Source organism: Lutra lutra, chromosome 7 (genome assembly GCF_902655055.1).
Source record: "Lutra lutra chromosome 7, mLutLut1.2, whole genome shotgun sequence".
Taxonomy (NCBI): Eukaryota; Metazoa; Chordata; class Mammalia; order Carnivora; family Mustelidae; genus Lutra; species Lutra lutra.
Window position 1 is genome coordinate 84,371,069 of NC_062284.1, and position 23,103 is coordinate 84,394,171.

The following is a 23,103-nucleotide window of genomic DNA, read 5'->3' on the forward strand; positions in this document are numbered from 1 at the left end:
CACAACTAACTATAATTATCTTTTACCTAGCAGCTGCTTCTTCCCTCTCTTTCCGATGTTGTTCTGCTTTTAACTCCCGGAACTCCTGCTTTGCCTGTCGTAATATATCAACATAATCTTCAATGAAATCCCTAGTAGAAACTAGGGTCAGTAGTTTCCCACAGAGAGCATGAAGTATCTTCATTTTTTCTCCTGTCAAAAATGGGTAAATAACTTCTGTATCGTCAATGACAAAAAGGAATTGTTTGAGAAATCTTAATTTGTGGCTCAATGTGAAAAAGCTTAATAAAGAATAGAAAAAAGTCTCTGGACCAAACATGCCAATGGCATATTTTCAGAAAAAGCACCTCTGAATCCAAATTAACAGATACATGACATACAAGGTATTTCAAATACAAATAATTACCATATAGACCAGTTAAACAGACATGAAAAACTTTCTAATGACAAAGAATTTTTTTCAAGTTTTAATTTTTAGGCTCACGTAGGAAGTTCAAATAAAAACTAAATTATTACCATGTGAATTAAAAAAAAGGGCAACAGGCAAATCGCTTCTCTGAAAATACTACACAAAAACACTACTATAAAGTATAATAACTATGTGAATGTTAGGAATGAAGGCACTCTACTTTTATTATATGTTCTCTTAAATAAGCATATTAAACTCTATATATTTGTGCATTGTAATTTTTTATCTAAAAAAGGAAGTGAAAAGTAACTTCATCTTAATTTTATATACCATTTCTCATACGTCAAACACTGTTCAAGCAAATGTTAGAATTTAGCAGCTACAGCTTAAATTTCTGATATACTGACAAATAGAAGTTCTGGCTAATTCTTACTTATCCTTCTAAATTTAGTAGATTAACCACAAATTTTTAAAGTAACAGAAAACCCACATGAAAAAGAAAAGAACATCAGAAACAGCTGATATGAATATTAAGAGTAGTCTCCACCTGGGTCACTCTTTGTATTCCAACATTTTTTTCTTAAAAGATTTTATTTATTTATTTGACAGAGCACAATTAGGCAGAGAGGCAGGCAAAGGGGTAGGGGGAAGCAGGTTTCCTGCTGAGGAGGGAGCCCAATGCAGGGCTCGATCCAGGACCCTGAGATCACGACCTGAGCCAAAGGCAGAGGCTTAGCCCACTGAGCCACCCAGGCACCCCTTCCAACAATTTTTTTTAAGGATGGTTCTCCTTCTCTTTTAAAACGGCTATCTAAAATTTCTCAGCAGGACCTAGTTTTCTGGGCTAAAGCGACAGAGGAGGGGAGGAAGTGGGCAGATTATAGCGATTCCAACTTGCAAAGCTTACCTGGTGTCAGATCATACACTGAAGTGCTTGCCAGTTTCTTCACGAGACTGGGGTTGCTCAAACGCAGCTCCATACAGGCGTCATCTGTAGCATCAAATCCTCCTCGCTTCTGATATCTGTACTTTGCGTTTGCTGATGTTACATCAGCACCTGAAGCTAAGATGTGCAGTCTGAGGATTTCAGAGAGAGTGCAGCTATCAAGATCCAAGCTTTTCAAACTGCAGCCTATAGTTGTTAAAAGACGAAGTCGTCATTTAGAATATCAGCAATAAACCCTCAGCAATGTAAAATGTACCTTTATAAAATTAAAAATAAAAAGCCAAACAACAAAAAAAATAAAACCCACACATACCCTGGTGCAACTGCGGCCACGCAGCTGCCAGAGATGCAACTGCAGACAGTGCAGATTTTGTGGGGTCTGCATCTTCATCCAAAGCCTCTGTTAAATCTTTAAGGAAATAAATACTTTATTCTAGTGAAAATCAAAACTGGAATCTTTGGGAATAATGCCTTTCTAAAATGATGAAAGAAACAGCAAACAACTTAACATGCGGAACCTCAAAAGAACCAACGCGAGGTACAACAAGCATCATTCACATGCTGCCTAGGGTCCACTTTCAACTAGAAATCCTGAGACACGTGCTGCACACTCTTATTTCCCTAGTTAACAGAGAAGACAATTCCAAGTTACCAAGTTACAAGATGCACGTATACATTCCCCCCAAAATGGTACAGTGCACTTTTAAAAACAAATCTCCTTGCTCAATATAACTTTAGAAAAGTCTACTTTGAAAATCAGAATCTCTTTGAAGATCCCCAATCTTATATAAATTTTTTAAGATCGAATCATAACAACGTATGGGTTATAATCACAAAACCAGCACAGAAAAAGAACTAAAACAACTTTAAGGTAGAACTTCTGTCTCTTAACCACTGATTTATCCTCTTCATTTAAAGTTCCTGTTTCTACTTTGAAAACTCTCCAATCTAAGACACAACAGGAAGAGTTCCCTGCATTTTCTAAGTAAACTGCTTTAATTCTGAAAGTCATACCTGTCTTACAAACACGACTACAGAGTAAATCTACTGACACAAATTGTATAAAGCATTATAATTATTCCTAATTATAATACATAGATGATAAAAAAAAATTAAAGCGTCAACCATCAAAAAACTTTAAGCTCACGAGAAAACCTGTTGTTGTATCACAGAACAGTGGGCATAACTTCAGACTGAGTCGGAAAATACATATTCTAGGCTCAGCACTGCCAGTCCCCTAGTTCCTAGATGTGCAGCCTTTAGAAAAATCACTTAATTGGCTTCATTCTTCTTAAAGGAGTGAGTCTCAATCAGCAGTTTTTAAATTCTTCCAACTACGTCTTAGGAATCCAATACAAAAGAGATAAAAGTTCCCTTGTTCAGTGGGATATGGAGATGATAACCCTGCCCAGACATCTTTCCAACTCTGCTGCAGAGGCCCCCAGGAATCCCTGTACAACTCACAGTACTCCATGGATTAGAGCTGGAAAATCGCTGGGCAAAACTCCATCTGTGGTTCCTTAGCCTCCTACTATGTTCCCCTTCCGAAAGTTCACAAGCTGACAAAATGAACCTCAGAGAACAGAACTACTGTCCTTTACTAAAAGGAAAAAGGCAGCTCTGGGATCATGTCTGATTACAATCATTGACAATTTCATGGCAGTTAAAGCATAAACACTACTACACGGGAGAAGTTATCTGACTGAACACTGCATATATGCAGAAGTTTTTCCTCCCAGGCCATGAATCCAGTCCAAATGACAGACATTCTCTTCCTTCTTACCAGGGAAATACTAGAGCTAAAACTTGCTCAATTTTCATTTTACATGGAAAGCCGAAGAAAATTAATAGGCACTCTAAAATTAGCAATAGTCTTAGTTACAGAACTATAAAAGTGGACTGGCCCTCTTCCTTTGCAGCAATCACCACATTCAACCTATTTTATCTGTAGTAACTTTTAACTTCCTAGGACAAAGTTATAAAACCTTAGGAAATGGACAACCAACAAAATGACAGTTTACTTTTAATTGTTTAATTGTAAACTAGCATGTTAAAATATGTTTTTTTTTTAAATGATTTTATTTATTTGTCAGAGGAGGGGAAGGGAGGGAAAGAGAGCACAAGCAGTAGCGTCAGGCAGAGGCAAAGGGAGAAGCAGGCTCCCCACTGAGCAGGGAGCCTGATGTGGAGCTTGATCTCAGGATCCTGGGATCATGACTTGAGCTGAAGGCAGACACTTAACCAACTGAGCCACCCAGGTGCCTCAAAATATGTATTATTTAACTCAATTATCTACCAAATAGTACTCTCAAGAAAGTGTATTATTACTCTAGGATTTGCTTAGAGACAGTCACTTGGGTACATCATACCAAGAGAATATAGTTGCCCTTGAACAACATGTGTTTGAACCATGTGGGACCATGTATAAGTAGATCTTTTAAAAAAGACTTTTTAGGTATTTATTTATTTAAGAGAAAGAGAGAGAAATTTAGAGAGCAAGCAGGGGGAGGGGCAGAGGGAGAAGAAGAAAGACAATCTCAAGCAGACTCCATGCTCAGCAGCAGAGCACAATGGGGGTCTTGATCTCATGACCCTGAGATCATGACCTGAGCTGAAACCAGGAGTTGGAGGCTTAACTGACTGAGCCACACAGGTGTCCCTATAAGTAGGTTCTTTCTCTCTCTCTCTCTCTCTTTTTTTTACAATATAGTACTGTAAATGTATTTTCTCTGTAACATCTTCTTTTCTCTAACATACTTTATTTTAAGAATATAGCCTATAATACATATAACATACAAAATATGTGCTATTTAACTTTTATATTATCAGTAAGGCTGCCAGTCAACAGTAGGCTGCTAACAGTTATTTTGGGGGAGTGAAAAGTTATAATTGGATTTTGGGCTGGGGGTAGGGAGGGTTGGCATTTTTTTTTTTTTTTAAGATTTTATTTATTTATTTGACAGACAGAGAGATCACAAGTAGGCAGAGAGGCAGGCAGAGAGAGAGGGAGAAGCAGGCTCCCCTCCGAGCAGAGAGCCTGATGCGGGGCTCAATCCCAGGACCTTGAGATCATGACCAGAGCCGAAGGCAGAGGCTTTAACCCACTGAGCCACCCAGGTGCCCCAGGGTTGGTCTTTCTAACCCCTGTATTCTTCAAGGGTCACCTGATGTTATGATTATCTGAAAGTTACATTTATCATCACAGAAACCTAGAATCTACATTCTAACACTAAACAATGATATTTTAGCAAATATGTGAAACTATGCTATATAAGGATACTCCTCTATATACTTTGAAGGGCTTTTTTCATGATGTAAGACTAAAGAGAGGAACTGAAATTTTTAATGTAAGATTTAAAAAACTGTTGGTCAAAATTTCCAAGATCTGATATAAAAAAAGGGAGATCAAAGGCCAAAGAATTTAGATCTTCTTGAAGATGGATAATTTTATAGGCAATGCTAGGGAAACAAATATCCAAATTTTCAAAATCTTTGCCATATTATGAGGCAATATAGCATAGCCAGTATGAGGCTCCCAAGTAGGCTGCCTGAATCTGTATCCCATCACTTTCTTATTGTTTTTGGGCAAATTAAACTCCTTAAGTCTAAGTTTTTTTTTGTAAGTAATGGCAGAAAATAATTATTAACAACCTACTGATGTATTACTATACCTATCTATACCATAAGGATGGTATGACCATTAAATGAAATAATGTATATATAGTGTCTTATGTCACTTTCTTTCAGAAAGAACTGTGGGGAAGCTTTTTTGTAATGGAGATAGGAAAACATAGGTAAAATAACCTGGGGGAATAGCCTAGGGTCCTTACTATAACTGAAATAACTGTAAAATGTAGTCGATAGGACAGGGAAGTGGAGAAGATTGGAAAAATTCCAAAGCATTTTTTTCCCCTAATACTTAAATAAGTATCTTCAAAAGGAGCATTAAAACCTTTATTTAATGACCAATACTCATTTAGAGGTAGACCTTGCATTAGCATGTATAGATTAGTCCTCTATAGGATTAGAGCTATAAAAATTACAGATCAAACCAATCATGAAAGGAAAATACAATGGCAATACAAACACCAATAGTTGCATATATTTTCTTTAAACTAGCTGATTTTTCCAATATAATTTCCTTGTCACCCCACTTTTTGTCATCTGTACAAAACTACAAAATTCACCCGCTTCAAATCCTGAATTAAATACAGATTTATGTCTTATGTTAAGGTCAGAATTTGATCACCCTGTGATGTTATTGGTCATTAAGACAATCTAATGGCTATTTGCCACATTTTCTGTCTTAGATAATTCGTCTTTAGTGCTGGTACTTGTTATCTTAGAAAATCTTTAGACTTTTATAAATTGTTTTCTCTTCTATCTACCCTTTAGTTGAGTCTCATTTCATGGACTAAGTCATCTGATGACAAATGGGACAACACTGTTAAAATGACCTTGATAAGGGACCTACTATGGTGCTTAGCACTCAAGCTAGAGAATATATTTAGTTTGAACTCAGGCTATAAAATAAAAAGAAAACCAACATCAGATGCGTAGTTATTATTATCCTGTTGCTTTAGGGCCCAGGCATAAAAAAATAAGCTCACATTATCTGAGGTCAACAATACTATCTGAATGCAAGAATGTCCTATCTTTTTGTATTGAAAATGTCTCCCAAAAGTTATTTCTTATTGTGAATTTTTATGCAATACACTGAAGTATTATTTAATAAGGCTTCTTCCATTTATCTCTCATGTGACAAGGTTCACGGAGTATAATTCAGGAAGCCAAATTGATCTCTTTTTACACATGCTTAACAATTCCTCTGATTAAGGTAAGTCCTAAACAAAATAGAGAACATACTCTGTTTTAAAAATAAAAAGGGTTTCTCCAAGAATTATCCCTATGTTAATATGTACAACACACTGACTTTAGATATTTAAGTGCATAGAATTTAAACAGCAAAATTTCTAGTTCAAACTGTTGGTAAAATAAAAAAATTAAATTTTACTTAACTCTGATCTACAAACTATCACATCTGAAATGAAATCAGCAGAGTATTTTCAATTTAAGTATTGGTAACAAAGTATTTCCTTGGGGGGGGCAAAAAAAAAAAGGAATCAGTGCCATTTAGCAGAATCTCTTGGAACTAGATACTGGTCAGTGACATCTATAATGCTCCTAAATCACAGGTGAAATCTAAAGGAATAAAAAGGAAGATAGATTGTGGGGGAGGGTAGATATTTTAAGGTCATCAGAAACAGGATGCATTAAAACAAAGTTTTTATAAAACAACTGATAATGTATTGTTCATATATGATTCCAGAACTGGGAGACTTGAACAGCTATATTTTATAACTATAAAAGGTTAATTTTAAGATAACCTTCAAAGATCAGTTCCAAAGCTACAAAGCTACTATCAATCAGCAATAATACTGAATTCTGACCTTTGGTGTCAGCATCTGTTATTTGCTCTTTGGCTACTTCCTCTTCTTCTTCAGCTATCGCCTGGAAGATGGCAGTCAGGAAGAAAAAAAGCAATTCACATAGTGGGCCTTCACTGTCATTTCCTACAAGAGCTTCCTCTAACACTTCTGTGAATAAAATGTTTAAAATGAATTTAAAGTTCTGTTCATGTACTGAAAAAACAACTCCATTGGAATAATAAACATTTTAATCAAACAGCCTATGTAATTATTTTAAGTGTCCATTTATCAAAGTAGAATATTATCCAAGGCCAAATCAAAAAACAATTTATAATGATTACAATAAAATATAATAAAATCATAAGCCAAAATCACTACATTCAGGAAAGTCAAATTAGCCTCAGCAGATCAAACCATGTTTCATTTTAAGTTTAAATTTCAGGTACAAATTAAGGCACGTATTAAAAATTATCATTTTATTCTAATTTGAATAACAACTCAAAGATTTGTTATTGTTGCCCCACTGTTCTCAAGAGCTATGTGAGACATTACTGTTAACAAAGTAGTGCAGACGAGAGGTAATCATTAGTATCAGGGATAATCTTAATATTGTATCCAAGTCATAAATGTTATCTAATTTATCTTACCTAAACCAGCATTGTTTAGACCTTCTTGATCTGCAAGGCACAATGATTCATGCCTCACCCAGTTCATAGAGAAACTGAGGGAATGTGAAGTGAAAGCCCTCCTGAAGAATACACTTTTATTAAAATAACAGTAGCGTCATAATTCTGTCTTTGAGGGTCTTTATTTTGATTTTAAGAAAATTTATTTTGATTTTAAGACCCAAAGCCCTTCTCAATTAATGTAGTTCTTATAATGTTTGTACAAAGTACAAGTACAGAGTCAATACAGAATGACAAATTAAGGTAGGCAGTAACTTGTCTCTAAATACAGCTGATGTCAATTCCTTCCTTCCCTGCACTTACGTAAACCATGACAACGTCAAGAAGAGGAATCTATTCCTTCACTCCCTTAAATCCCAGCAGGCCTGACCAATGGAATATGACAGAAATAAGGCTTGCCAGTTCCAACCCTAGACTTAAAGAAGGCTGGCATTTCTGTCCTCTTCCTTCTTGGAGCCCTTAGCTGCCACATTACAAGTAAAGGCTACCCTGATGGAGTGGGATGCCACATGGACGAGCACTGAGGTACCAGGCCTATGTGTGAGGAAGCCATCTTGAACATGCAGTCAGGTAAGCCTTCAGATGACTCCAGACCCAGCCCACTTCCTGTTACCACATGAGAGACTCCAAGAAACGGGTGGACAGAGAGGTCCAGTGACTCTACAGAACTCTGAGAGATATTAATTTTTTATTTTAAACCACTAATATTAGGGTGAACTATTAGCACAGCAATAGCACTTGCCTAGGGTTACTCCCTCAGGAAACTCATCTTGAAGATCAAAAAGTTCCCCAAAAGCATTAAGAAACTCCAGAACCATCAGAGCATCACCAAAGATTTCAGGAGGTAGTCTAGTCTTCACTGGAGTTGGTTCTGGAAGTTCCTGAAAGATTAAACAATTTATATAACTATTTGAGTGAAGTGGAGAAAACCGTAAAAGGTAGATATATACTCTTTGCTAAATAAGATTTCAGGTAGACTAGTGGTTCGTAACCCTGGATGTTTATCACAATCACCTTTGGAACTTTAAAAATTATAGATGTCTTGGCCTTATTCCAGCTTTAGTAATTACAATCACTAGGGACTTTTTAAAAATCAAGCTAAGAACAACTTTGAGCTGACGTATACTTCTGACTACATTTTCTAGTTAAGAGAGACTTTTTTTTTTTTTAAGATTTTATTTATTTCTTTGACAGACAGAGATTACAAGTAGGCAGAGAGGCAGGCAGAGAGAAAGGAAGGGAAGCAGGCTCCCTGCTGAGCAGAGAGCCCGATGCGGGACTCGATCCCAGGACTCTGAGATCATGACCTGAGCCGAAGGCAGTGGCTTAACCCACTGAGCCACCCAGGCGCCCTTAAGAGAGACTTTTAACCTAGATTCTGAGATCAAGGCATTATTAGCCACATCAATATTATCCTCAATGCAGGATCTTCTTAGGATATGGAATAGAATTAATCCACCATCTACTGAACTTGGAACTGGTTCCTTACAAACTGAGATGCATGATAATACTGGATTATTAACAACCATACAAATGACAAATTATGTCTGCAGAATGAAAATCATTTTTGAAGTCTGTTATAAAACACTAACAGTGCTGCTTGGGACTCTAACTATAGCATCTGCTTAATTGACTATTTCCTCTCAGTTCAATATGATCCCGCTGTTAAAAAGAAAGAAGAATTTAATTAGCAAAGCCACATAAGGCACATAGAGCATAGGTGTGAAACGTCACATAACATACTTATACCTTAAGATCATCACATTCCATATCTTCTCTAGGTTTACTCCACTGTTTTAAGTATTCCATATATTTTCGCTTTTCTTCCCGTAACTTTTCTCTTTCCTAAAACAAAAGGTTAATAAAAAATTTTTATAAGAATTTTGTAAGGCAGCATCAGCATCACCTGGGAACTTGTAAGAATTACAATATTTGGGCCCTAATCCGGACCTACTGAACAAGGAACTTGGTTTGAGACCCAGGAGTTGATGTTTTAGTAAGTCCTTCCAGTGATTTTGATGCATGCTCAAGTTTTAGAACTACTGATTTAGAACTACTGATACAATGCCTGTCTAACACAACTGCTACAAAGATGGAAAAGGTCTCATACATAGTAGCCTGTGGATAAATACTAATTCAATCTGACCCTGCCTACAGGGGCTCTCCCATTTCAAATCAATTAAATCCTGACAAAGTAATGTAACAAATTATTAGAGTACCTAAAATAAAATCTCCCCCCATATTTGTAGTATAGTTGTTATTTTCAAAATTCATTTAAGTCTAGCAGCCTAAGGATAGAGGGACCAGGAAGTAAAAGCAGTATCAGAACACAGTTGATAGATTTCTTTTTCTTTCCATCCAGGCCACTTCTCTTGCTCTCTTGGTCTTTTGATAGATACACTTATTTCTTGGTTCTTGTATTTGACACTGGAAGATAAATAATGACCCTAAAAAGTCTCCAATAAAGCAGAGTGTAAAGGAAATGTTTTAAATTGATTATAATTTATAATTACTTTCCAATAAATGTTTAACATATGTTAATATTATTCTCTTCCTTTGAAATTTAGGACCACTGGAGGTAACAGATGGGCACTTATCAAATTTTCAACATAAAAAGATAGTTACAGAACTAATTCTGCTATAGTAAGTCTTCTCCTCCCTGCCCCAAATAATTCTTGTAGCATGTAGTAAGATGGGTATTCTCATTCACTGTTAAGAGTGAAAATAAGCACATTTAGCAAACACATACCTATGTACATTTTAAAAAATGTTCCTAGCCTTTGACCTATTATTTTACTTCCTACAAATTTATCCAGGGATATCATCTAAAAACATTAAAAACTTTTACTCATAAATTTGAACAGGGTATCATCATTTATGAGCAAAAAATTATAAAGCACTTTACTTATATCTATTTGATTAACTATTACGCAGTCACTAAAAATCCCACCTTACTTAGTTTACTTAATAACATGAAGGGATTGCATGGAGCACTGGGAGTGATGCATAAACAATGAATCTTGGAACACTGAAAAAATAAAGTTAAAAAAAAAGAGGAAAAAAATAACATGAAGGGATATTTCAATAACGTTAAAACAAAAAAATTTACAAAATTACAAATCCTGCATTTCTTTTTTTAAGGCCCAGAATTAAGATTAAATATAAACTGAAGTGCTAAAAAAAATGCTATCTTTAAGGGCACCTGGGTGGTGCATCTGGTTAATCATCTGACTCCGTTTTGGCTCAGGTCATGATCACAGGGTTTTGGGAACAAGGCCTGTGTTGGGTTCCACACTCAGCAGGGAGTCTGCTTGAGATTCTCTCTCTCGGGCTGCTTGCGAATATCTGGGAAAACCAAGGACACTTCCTGACTCTGGAGGAAACCACCTACAGAATTCTCTAAGAAATATCTACCACTCAAGACTGTAATAAAAGATTTGCTGAAAAACCCATTTTTACAGATACTTTTTCCTTCAAGGAGAATAAGAACACTAATAATTCTTGTTATTTGTAGATTTTATTGTATTTTTCCAATTATAGATTTTACAAGTTTTATGCGTATCATCTTCCCTAAATTTGGAAGTCTAAATAATGAAGAAAATCAACTTCAGAATTGTACTTAAGAGGCTTTGGGGTATAAAGACAGGTATGTGTACACACACACACACACACACATACACACACACACACGTTGAACCTTAAATTATTAAATTTTTTTTAATTATTAAATTTTCCAGAGCAAAAGAGAGATAAAGCAATAACTGTTTATCAGCAGTCTATGCACAACTAGAAATACAAATCAAAGTGTAAAAGCATTTGAAAATTAACCATGAATTTATGTAAAACCCACTACTTATTATATAGAGAGCATAGCTAATATACTTGAAGGAATACCTTTTCTCTTTCTATTTTAAGTCTCTCTTTTTCCTCTTTTTTCTTCAGTCTCTCCTCTTCAACAATTTTCTTTAATTCTTCCTTCTTTTTCTCTTTATCTTCCTTTTCTTTTTTCTTTGCTTCTAGGGCATCTGCTTTTTCTCTTTTTAATTTAGCCTTTTCAAAAGCTGTGGAGAAGGTCAAAGTTAGAACTGTTCACAGACAGAAAACATTTTTTAAAGTAACAAAAGAATACCTAAAATAATTTATGGTTAAATGTGATCAGTAGAGACTCACGGGGGTTGTAAATTGCTGGAGGATTAAAATGGGAAAGCGAGCTGGCTGGGTTTAAGACAAACTACTGCACTGGGACAAACCTGTACCTGCCTTTCAAAGCCCTGTTACTACTCCAAGTGTGGTCCTAAGATCAGCAGCAAAATATCACCTTGTTAGAAATGCAGAATCTCTTCTCCCACCCAGACCTACTAATTTAGAATCTTCAGAAGATTCCCAAATGATTCATATGTATAGTCAAATCTGGAATGCAATGTTTTTTTTTGTTTGTTTTGTTTTTTTTTAAAGATTTATTTATTTGACAGAGAGAAATCACAAGTAGGCAGAAGTAGGCAGAGAGGCAGGCAGAGAGGGAGAAGCAGGCTCCCTGCTGGGCAGAGAGCCCGATGTGGGGCTCGATCCCAGGACCCTGGGATCATGACCTGAGCCGAAGGCAGAGGCTTAACCCACTGAGCCACCCAGACGCCCCTGGAATGCAATGTTTTATAAAGCTGTGTGAATCAAGCAAATGGCTCCAAAGAGTCTGTAAGCCCTAGAAACTCCAACATGTGTGTAATCTAGCATTAGGTTGGTTTAACAGGGGATACCTGGAGATACTGTTTTAAGAGATGAACACAGGTCTCATTTATCATAAAAATCTACAGATATCTGAGGGGAGAAAACTATGCTAAAAAAAAAAAAACCCAAATAAAAGAAATATGCCATTTCAGAAACACCCCCCATCAAGCACAGAGAAATATTCTTTCCTATACAAATAGTTTTTGGAGAGAATGTTAAACTCACCCAGTGACTTCATTTCTTCTTGTTTCAAAAGTTTGTCTCTTTCTTTAGTAGCTTTGTTCCTATAACCTGCAATAGTCTGTTTATTAGCAACGCTGTCCTCCTAAAAAAACAAACCAAGAAACTAAAGTTGTAGACCAGCAAAACTTTTACAAACTAATGGTCTGGCCTTGTTCTTACAGTAATAAAAATTTTAAACTCTCATCAGGTTAAACTCTCATCTTACTATAATAAGATTTTATTCTAAGCATAACTGAACTTTTAATAACTTTATTCAGTAACAGAGAGAATATGAGTTAGTTCTATAGCTCTACAAATTAGTACAAAAACCTCCCAGGAAAAACAACCAGTGATTTACAAGAAGAGCCTTAAAAATATGCATTAGAAAAAAATTATTTTCCATGGTACCTTATAAACAAAATGGTGTAAACATCAAATGTGAAAGAGGCGTATGTCTATAGTCAATGTCAAATAATGTCAGAAGATTTTTTTACTGTACTTCTTGGGAGAATAATGGTCTGTAACCTACTTAGTATGATATTTTTATTATCTTTTATCTTTTAAATGCTCTTCATGTTTCAGTCCCATAATTTATCTCCATATTTCTCCTGCTTTACATTTCAGTAACTGCTTATATGCTTGCTTCCACTTTGGTATAAAATCCCTGTGGCATTAAAGTTATGTCTAATTCATACCTGAAACTGCTACAAGTCTCATTGCTAAGTAGTTATCAACATATAGTACACACGTTGTATACAAAGAAATGTGCCCCTTACTAAGGCTATGTGCAGGAGGGGAGCCAAAGGGAGCCAAACACCATTCTTGATTTTGAACAGTTTTATTAAGAACTACAATGTAGTTTTCATCCATTCTCTACTTACCTGACTAATAGATACTCGTTTGGGAGGTCTCCCTCTTCTTCTGTTAGTAGGACTAAAGATAAATGTGGGTGGATCATCAGGGAAGAAATAAGAAAAATCTTGTTCCGCTATTTTATATGTTGCAAGAGATGATGCCTTCATTAAAAAAAAAAGACACAGGGTACAGTAATAACACTATTAGGAAACCATATATAGATTTAAAATGTCTAAAATATCATATGACTGCTATTAAAGACTAGGTCAAAAACATTAGAATTTCATGTGTTAATACACAGTAATACACTTTTAAAAATTATCTCTCCCGTACGTTTTTTAAATTTTTTATTTTTTAAAAAGATTTTATTTATTTATTTATGAGAGAGAGAGAGAGAGAACAAGCAGGGGAGTGGCAGGCAGAGGGATAGGGAGATGCAGGCTTCCCGAGGAGCAGGGATCCCCCACCCAAATGCGGGATTCGATTCCAGGACTGTGGGATTGTGACCTGAGCCAAAGGCAGCCATCTAACTAATGGATCCACCCAGATGTCCCTGTTTTTTGTTTGGTGGGTTTTTTTTTTAGTTTTAGGGATAGAATTTACTGATCTATTAGTTGCAGATAACACCGAGTACTCATTACCTCAAATGCCCTCCATCATTCCATCACCCAATTACCCCAACCAACTCTCCCTCCCCTCTCCTCCAGCAACCCTTAGTTTGTTTCCAAGAGTAAGAGTCTCTTATGATTTGCCTCCCTGTTTTCATCTTACTTTACTTTTCCTTCCCTTCCCCTATGTTCACCTGTTTTGTTTCTTAAATTCCACATATGAGTGAAATCATGTATTTGCCTTTCCCTGACTGACTTACTTCGCTTAGCATAATACCCTCTAGTTTCATCCACGTTGTTGCAAATGGCAAGATTTCATTCTTTCTGATGGCCGAGTAATATTTCAGTGTATGTGTGTGTGCATACAAAAATTGTTTATCCAGTAATACACATTTTAGCTGGTTTGCTTAATCTATCATTAATCAGCTTTACCAGAAAGAAAACTACAATTCAAAGGGGTTTTCCCCCCATAAAATATGCAGGAATCCTTCAAACGTTTCTTAAATTCTAAAACTATTTCAAAATTATGTTTATATAATAATCTCTTTTGGATTGCACTGCTTTTGACTTATTTTGTATGGAATTTTCTTTGTAAATAAATAATCAGTATATTTAACATTACAAGTCCACTGTATTAACCCAATTAGTTTTTCTCAACCATTTCCTAAGTGCTGAACATTTAGATTTTCCCTCCAATTGGGGGTGATAAAGACTTTTTAACTTAAAGACTTTATGTATCAAATTTCAAAGCTGATCTTGCAAAAAGGAGAAATGCTGATAAATTCTTAACAAGTTTCAATTCAGATTTAAGTTCAGAGAAGTCAACCTTTTTTTTCTTTTTTTTTACCAGAAGTTGTGCAGTTTTAGGATACTTGCTAAATCCAAAAGTTTCAAAACTTGTTCACCTTTCATCCATGTCCAACTCTAAACTTTTTATTTTTGGTCTAATAGCCAAGATTATCATTCCTTCTCTCCAAAAAAATCGAACATGCAATTCACAGAAATATCTTTCAGAAAATGTGTAAGAAAATAATGATAATAAATATTTAGGGGCACCTGGGTGGCTCAGTCAGTTAAGCATCTGCCTTTGGCTCAGGTCGTGATCCCAGGGTCCTGGGATCGAGCCCTGCATCAGGCTCCCTGCTCAGTGGGAAGCCTGTTTCTCCCTCTCCCTCTGCTTGCCGCTCTGCTACTTGTGCTCTCTCTCTCTGTCAAATAAATAAAATCTTTTAAAAATTTTAATTTTTTTAACACTTCAACTGGGAATTAAATTTTCTGTGTAATAATTGTAATTGTAATCATGGTAGAACATAACTTTTAACATTTAAAACTCAATCAGTTCTGGACATCATAATAAATCAAGAATCTATTAAGATTTTATATTAAAGTCTATTAAGATGGTTGTTGACTATCCCACATACATAACTCCTGAACATATAGAACTGCCCTTTAAAAATATGAATATAAAACATATGGGTGGTTTCTTCTCAAATATATATGCTTAAAAAAGGTCAAAATAGGCTTTAATACATCAATTGCCAATGTTTCTTATTCATACACACATAACACAATAACCAAATACATCTTTGTGTTCTTGAGTACTCCTAATAGTGGACTATACTCAGATTGGGTATTAAACTTTGTTGTTTTGGGGTTTGTGTGCAAGTACACTAGACTAACCACTAATAACTTTCGTTACACTCTAAGAGAAAAATGTGTACTGTCACTTCATTTATTTATTATTTTTTAAAGATTTTATTTTTTTATCTGTCAGAAGGAGAGAGAATGAGAGAGAGAGAGCACAAGCAGGGGGAGCGGCAGGCACAGGGAAAAGCAGGTTCCCCACTGAGTAAGGAGCCTGATGCAGAACTCGAACTCAGGACCCTGGGATCATGCCCTGAGCTGAAGGCAGATGCTTAACTAACTGAGCCACCCTGGTGTCCCAATTTTCATTTATGTATTAAGTAAAGTTGAACGTCTGTTCATGTCTACTGACTGTTTATTTTCTTTGGTGAAAAATTGCCAATACTTCTTACCATTTTTTTTTCCAATTGGCTTGTTTTTATTCATTGATATGTAAGACATTTTTTAAGTTAGGGAAACTGGTCAACTTGCTATTTATGATAAACATACTATAACTTATTTCATATATAACGGATTGCTTACCAGTGCCAGCACTGTTCTAGCCACTTCTCACAAGTATCTGAATCATTAACTTTTTGTAAGCATCTTTTTACATGGCTATCTGTGATTTTCAATGCCACAGATTGAGCACACTTTAAGCTTTTACCTCTTACCAAGACAAATACATAAATATGCTCACATTAACAAAATTATTTCAGATGATTCTATCTTATGTTTTCAAGTTTTTATATTTCATCTACTGTGAATTTTGATCATGCCTATTTATTTTTCTACTAGGATATTTATGTTTTTCTAATTGCTTTGAGCTCCTCATTATAGCACTGAAAGTATTTTTCCTCTAGCACTTGTCTTTCAATTCTATTCATGACATTTTTATTTTTTGAAAATTTATTTATCACAGAAAGAAAGTGCGTGCGTGCACACACGTGCAAGTTGGGGGGGGGCAGAGGGAATCTTCAAGTAGACTTGCTACTCTGAGATCATGACCCCAGTCGAAATCAAGAGCCAGATGCTTAACCAGCTGAGCCACCCAGGCACCCACCTAGGTGCCCCTGAACCTACATTAAGTTTCTATTGTCAAATAAGTCTTATTCTTGGTATTTCTTTTCTCTTGCTCCTCCTAAGTACTTTAGCATGCATAACACTAAGAATTATTTCATTTCATTTCATTTCTCCTTTGAGTTAGTTCTAATTTTGTTTTCCAAGTTAACCAGGTGTCCCAGTTTTGTTAAATAATCTATCTTGGTTTGTAGAGACTTGAAATAGTACTTTCCACATAAACTCAGATCTTCTTTTTTTCCATTTCTCTTGATGTAAAATTTATTATGAAATACACAAATCTTAAGCATATAGTAGCTGATTTTTGACACATGCATACATCTCTCTACCCATTCTACTGCTTTTTTACTTAGTATTTCTTACTTAGTATTTCTCCCAATATGAGTTAAATATTTCTCAGTTAAAAAAACTAGTCCTAGTTTTACCATTTAACTTTTTATTTACTTTACAATGTGAGGCTTCTAAACTTGATTTCCCCCTCTTAATGATTATGAATAAAATAATCCATCTACTTAGTATAGGTCTCTGATGTTCTTTTTATTATTTGAATTGTTTTCCTATCTAGTAGAATTTATTTTAGCATTGTTCTTTTAATTTATTTTTGTGAGACAGGATCCCACTTAGAAAAAACAGTTGTTCCCTTCCCCTATAACATTTTCTTTTTCCAAGTTTTCCATCTATTATTTTTACCTGTCTTGGTTGATCTTTTTTACAAGGGGAAAAAAGTGCAGTACCTGAGCCATCTAGCAATTCTAGCAATTGCAAAAATAGTATTTAATAAATAGAAAATTACTAAAAACTAGCTCCAGATAAAAAGAGAACTATTTTCAACCACTTTGAAATAATATTTCTGCAATGTTTCAACTTTATAATACAATCCATTTCTCTTTTTTCTTCCTTCCAATAAATAATTTCACTGTTCTGATTACCTTAATTTTAATGACTCCATCTTGTGGTTCACAGTGTTGCTTCAGAAAAAGCTTTAATTTATCACGAGAAAATAAGTGTTTTCTCCGGCTACCAGGGAAAGAGGAGGAGAAAGAGTAAAGTGTTAGTATCAAAGAATTCAGTTTGAACTTCATAATCTCCATAAATCCATAACCTTTATTTCAAGCTTAGGAAAAAAAGGATATTTCATTTCCCAATAGCATTTATGTAGAAGTTATGAGAAACTTTATACAGAAGTATTTATGTAAAATGTTAAAAGATCAACGAGTGGATCTATTATAAATGTCCATTATGAACATAGTATATGCATTTGTTGCAGAAGAACCACTTAGAAACCAAATAAACCTCAAGGAAAATATACTACAGAGTAAACCTAATTTTAGAAAATTTGATGATCATTCTTACAAATATCACCGTTGAAATTCTTAAAAAAAATAAAATCAGCGGACTATAAGATTTCATATAACACTAAGGAGGTCAACATTCGAATGGTTATTGTGAACATTCTTGAACATAGGTTGTTTCAAATTCTAAAATATTTCATATTTAAACTTCATATGGCAGGAAATAAATTCATGGGATTAAAATGAAAGAGAATTAGAATTAAGATTCCAAAAACATGCTATTTTTTATTTTCCCTTGCCCCCAAACTCAAAAACCACCACCACAATGGTAACAAACACCAACAAAACAAAATCAAAACAAATTAAAAAATCCGCCAAAATACCCAAGTATTTCTAGAAAAGTTCTAGAAAGAAAGTAAATGTTTTAATTGAATTCTATGTATTTCTTTCAAGAAAAAGCCAACTTAAAAGCTTCTAAGAGTGAATAAACAATATAGGAGTTTTAAAGTACTAGTCTCCTCAAAAATGTATATTCTTTTCTTATAGAAAGGACTATATGAGAGAAAGGATTGGCTTGCTGTGCGTACTTACTGGCTTACTGTGCTATCCTGGCTTCTTAATAATAAGAAGGTTAATTATCTCTTGACTATTGAATAAACACACTAGTGCTCAAGATTCATATTATCCTACATGGCACTCACTAGCCTACTTAAAAAAAAATAGTTAAAAAAATAGTTAAAAACAAGTGTGCATTATCTATGAGCGTTATTTTGGGAATACTATTTTTCGGCATATAATTAAATGCAGAATGCTTCAGAGATCTTTTTTTTTTCAATTTTTATAAAAAATATTTTTATTTATTTATTTATTGTCAGAGGGAGAGAGAGAGAGAGAGAGCGCACACAAACAGGGGGAGAGGCAGGCAGAGGGAGAAAAGCAGGCTCCTCAATGGACAAGGAGGAGCCCAATGGGGGACTCAATCTCAGGATCCCTGGATCATGACCTGAGTGAAGGCAGTCGCCCAACCGACTGAGCCAGCCAGGTATTCCCACTCCAGAGATCTTAATTAATGATGTACCCCCAAAACCCAACCAAACAAAAACTACACTCCCCTCCTTATAGAAAGTAATATATCTGACTCAGGATTCACAACACTTAGGTTATTATCACTTTTCTTTGGACTCATATGAGTATATATGAGGCAAGAGGTATATGAGAATAAGTAAAACCATTTTTTTTAAAGATTTTTATTTATTGATTTGAGCAAGAAAGCACACATGCACAAGCAGGAGGAGTGGCAGGCAGAGGAAAGAGAGGGAGAAGTAGGCTCCCTGCTGAGCAGAGAGCCTGATAAGGAGCTAGATCCCAGGACCCTGGGATCATGACCTGAGCTGGAGGCCCATGCGTAACTGACTAAGCCACCCAGGCACCCCAAGTAAAATCATTTTACATCAAATGAAATGCAAGATTGACTACTAGGTAGCAAGTTGATCAATGGCTGATAGCGTCAATTTACTTTCAGATGACTAGGGGCCTAACATTAGCAGACAACAATAGGGATTGTCCTAAAAATAGATCTGTGTCACCTAAAGTCAGTTCCTTTAAATATTAACCACTAATTATCCCTCTTTTATTTATTTAATTTTTTAAAAAAAGATTTTATTTATTTACCTAGAGGGAGCACATGTGCAAGCAGCGGGAGGGACAGAAGGAGAGAGAGAATCCCAAGCAGACTCCACGTTGAGCACTGAACCCGACTTGGGGTTCAATCTCATGACTCTGAGATCATGACTTGAGCTGAAATCAAGAGTCAGATGCTTAACTGAACACACCACCCTAATGTCCCCCAAATAGGAGTTTTTAAGGATACTAATTTGCTATTATTAACTTGAAGGAACGGAAGAGACTGATCAGATGTTTGTGTCTAATGAATAAAATATTACAAATGTGATCTAAGTACCATCAGACTTCTCAGCATTGAAAACTGAGTTCTCGGGGCGCCTGGGTAGCTCAGTGGGTTAAAGCCTCTGCCTTCGGCTCAGGTCATGATCCCAGGGTCCTGGGATCGAGCCCCGCATCGGGCTCTCTCCTCAGCGGGAAGCCTGCTTCTCCCTCTCTCTCTCTGCCTGCCTCTCTGCCTACTTGTGATTTCTGTCTGTCAAATAAATAAAATCTTTAAAAAAAAAAAAAAAAGAAAAGAAAACTGAGTTCTCTCATGAGAAGTACCTCACAAATAGGATCCTTCATAATTTTTTAGACTGAAGACTCTTTGGGGTTAGTTACAAAGGGCTCATGGAGTCCATTAAGATTCACTTTATCAGTCTATAAGTGTACATTTATTTTAAAAAGGGAAACAATCACAGGTAACACTGTTTGTTCTATAGCGAATCTTAATTGAACTTAGTTATTCTATTTTTAACCAGCATGGGTGAGATACTGAGTTTTACCTGATTTGTGTTGCTTTAACAATAGCACACTCATACAATTCTTTTTTAGTGGGTTGCACCTTATACTTGAATAATAAGGGATCGATTACATCTTTTTTCTTCCTAAAAAAGAGCAAAGATATAAATCAGTTAATAACCAGTTTGAAAATCAGAGATTTTAAATAGAAATACAGTTTCTAAGAACACACTGTAACAGAAGCTAATGCATTTTTAGTTTAACTAGGATTTTATAAGTTACTGACATCCCTCACCATTCTATTAGCCAAAATAGTACAAAGCACTATTTTATGTTAGGTATGTATTTTAATCATTCAATAAAATTTCCTGTGAAGAAATCAATTAAAGATGAAAAAGCACAAAGTACCCAGTTCAGGTAAGATAAATTTTTTTTAAAAGATCTTATTTATTTATTTGGGAGAGAGACAGTGAGAGAGAGCATGAGAGGGGAGAAGGTCAGAGAGAGAAGCAGACTCCTTGCTGAGCAGAGAGCCCAACGCAAGACATGATCCTGGCATTCCCGGATCAGGACCTGAGCCCAAGGGAGTCGCTCAACCAACTGAGCCACCCAGGCACCTTAGGTAAGATAAACTTGTAAGCAAACAAATAGCTCTTGGATTTGCTTTTAAGCTTTTTTCTTAATAGCTATGTAAAGCAAGAGCAAAAGTGGTGATAATACAGTTCACCCTGTTTTAAGAATTGGCAGAGGGTATACATTTAATCCTTGTCTCCAACAACTTCTCATCTCGTCTTTCCTTTGGGGATGCATTCATCCATCTGTCCAATAAATACTTAAAAGTGTATTATGTGCTCTCTGCTCAGCGGGGAGCCTGCTTCCTCCTGTCTCTCTGCCTGCCTCTCTGCCTGCTTGTGATCTCTCTCTGTCAAATAAATAAATAAAATCTTTAAAAAAAAAAAAAAAAGGGCGCCTGGGTGGCTCAGTGGGTTAGGCCGCTGCCTTCGGCTCAGGTCATGATCTCAGAGTCCTGGGATCGAGTCCCGCATCGGGCTCTCTGCTCAGCGGGGAGCCTGCTTCCTCCTGTCTCTCTGCCTGCCTCTCTGCCTGCTTGTGATCTCTCTCTGTCAAATAAATAAATAAAATCTTAAAAAAAAAAAGTGTATTATGTGCCCAAAACTAAACAATAAAGATTAAACAGTGAACAAAAAAGAAACATAGTGGGGACATAGGGGCAAGCAAAGAAACAAAAATCTGCAGCAGGGTAGGTGGTAAGCTACGAAAGGAATTCAGTGCTGCAGGGTGGAGGTACTCTCTGTTATAAAGTGACAGCCCTGATCAACTGATGGGATAGGCCTGATAAGAAGTTAACATTTAAGCAGAGATCTGAAAGAAAAGAGGGAACCTCTCAGGAGAAACTCTTGGGAAAATGAGTTTAAAGGAAGAGAGAAAAGAGTGTGCAAAGGCCCTAAGGTAGAAGTAGTCATAGTTTGCACAAGAATAATAAATAAGAATAAAAGAAGAAGATCCAGTTAGAGAGGAAGCAGAAGGGCCATATTACAGGCCAATAATAAGGGTTTTGGATTTCACTCTGAAAAGACACTAGAGGATACTGAATAATGGGGAGATAATGACTTAACTTACACTTCAGAAAGATTACTCTGGCTGCCACACTGTGGGGCAAGAGTGCAAACAGGGACATCCATTAGAAAGCTAGTGCAATGGGCGCCTGGGTGGCTCAGTGGGTTAAGCCGCTGCCTTCAGCTCAGGTCATGATCTCAGGGTCCTGGGATCGAGGCCCGCATCGGGCTCTCTGCTCAGCGGGGAGCCTGCTTCCCTCTCTCTCTCTCTCTGCCTGCCTCTCCATCTACTTGTGATCTCTCTCTCTGTCAAATAAATAAATAAAAATCTTTAAAATAAAAAAAAAAAAAAAAGAAAGCTAGTGCAATGAACCAAGTGAAAATTGATGGCAATTACAGACCAGGGTGGTCGTGGTGGCAGTAGATGACAAGTGGTTGGATTTTTGAAAAGCTGCCTCTGTGAATGCAAATACATATATAACAGGGATGTGAGTATGGGTGACTGAGATGAAAATGACAGGAAAGGACAATAAAGGAAGCATTTAGCAATGAGGGTCAGATATAGCCAAAGTGTTATAAATACAGTACACACAAGGTGGGGGGTGGGGAGAGACTCAGCACAGAAGGGATGCATGAGACAATCACACAAATAAAACTGAAGTATTCACCTTTAACTGCATTAAAGTTCCTAGTTGGAGAACGAAAGATCTTTACATTGAGACCGAGTATACACAGGAAATATATTTAATCATTCAACCTGACTACATGGAATGCAGTCTAATATTTTCTATTCTGTTAAAATTCACTATTAAATTCACAACCTACACAAAGCTATATAACCCGCAGTTTGAAAATCACAGTCCCAAAAGAACAGATCAAAGAGAGAAGTCGAAGTGTTCAGAGAGTAATACTGATGTGAGTTCCCGATAAAGGAATTTCTTGGGATGAAAAGAGGGGGAAAAAAAAGGATCTTAATGAATCAGCAGCAGTTGTTCAAGAACAGACTTGATTTTTAATCTTGATATCATTTTTTGAATTAGTGCTAGCTTAGCAATTAATCACTACCGTTTTATACATATAAGGGGTTGATCAAGCATAATATAGATTGCACTTCAAAGGCTGCTGCCAGGAGCAGTATATAATTATATTTTAAGTCACAGTTACAAATCTATAAATATATTTATTTTATTTATATATTATTTGTTTATAGAAAACTTGTTTGGACTTTATCTTAATGTTAGATTTAAG

At 35.9% G+C, this 23,103-nt stretch overlaps 1 protein-coding gene across 2 annotated transcripts in view; it reads right to left on the reverse strand.

Annotated features, from left to right (window-relative positions):
* The window catches only part of BAZ1A (bromodomain adjacent to zinc finger domain 1A), a 99,298-nt gene that overhangs the window by 28,810 nt on the left and 47,385 nt on the right, over positions 1-23,103 (reverse strand). The window contains exons 5-15 of one of the 2 annotated variants that reach the window (XM_047737137.1): positions 20,323-20,424; positions 17,513-17,600; positions 13,299-13,433; positions 12,421-12,520; positions 11,365-11,531; positions 9,220-9,315; positions 8,213-8,351; positions 6,806-6,952; positions 1,669-1,764; positions 1,317-1,541; positions 27-192 (exon numbers count right to left, since the gene is read on the reverse strand). In XM_047737137.1, coding sequence (XP_047593093.1) covers positions 27-192; positions 1,317-1,541; positions 1,669-1,764; positions 6,806-6,952; positions 8,213-8,351; positions 9,220-9,315; positions 11,365-11,531; positions 12,421-12,520; positions 13,299-13,433; positions 17,513-17,600; positions 20,323-20,424 — 1,461 coding nt within the window. The remainder of the gene's footprint in view (positions 1-26; positions 193-1,316; positions 1,542-1,668; positions 1,765-6,805; positions 6,953-8,212; positions 8,352-9,219; positions 9,316-11,364; positions 11,532-12,420; positions 12,521-13,298; positions 13,434-17,512; positions 17,601-20,322; positions 20,425-23,103) is intronic. The other variant, XM_047737136.1, reaches the window with a different exon arrangement.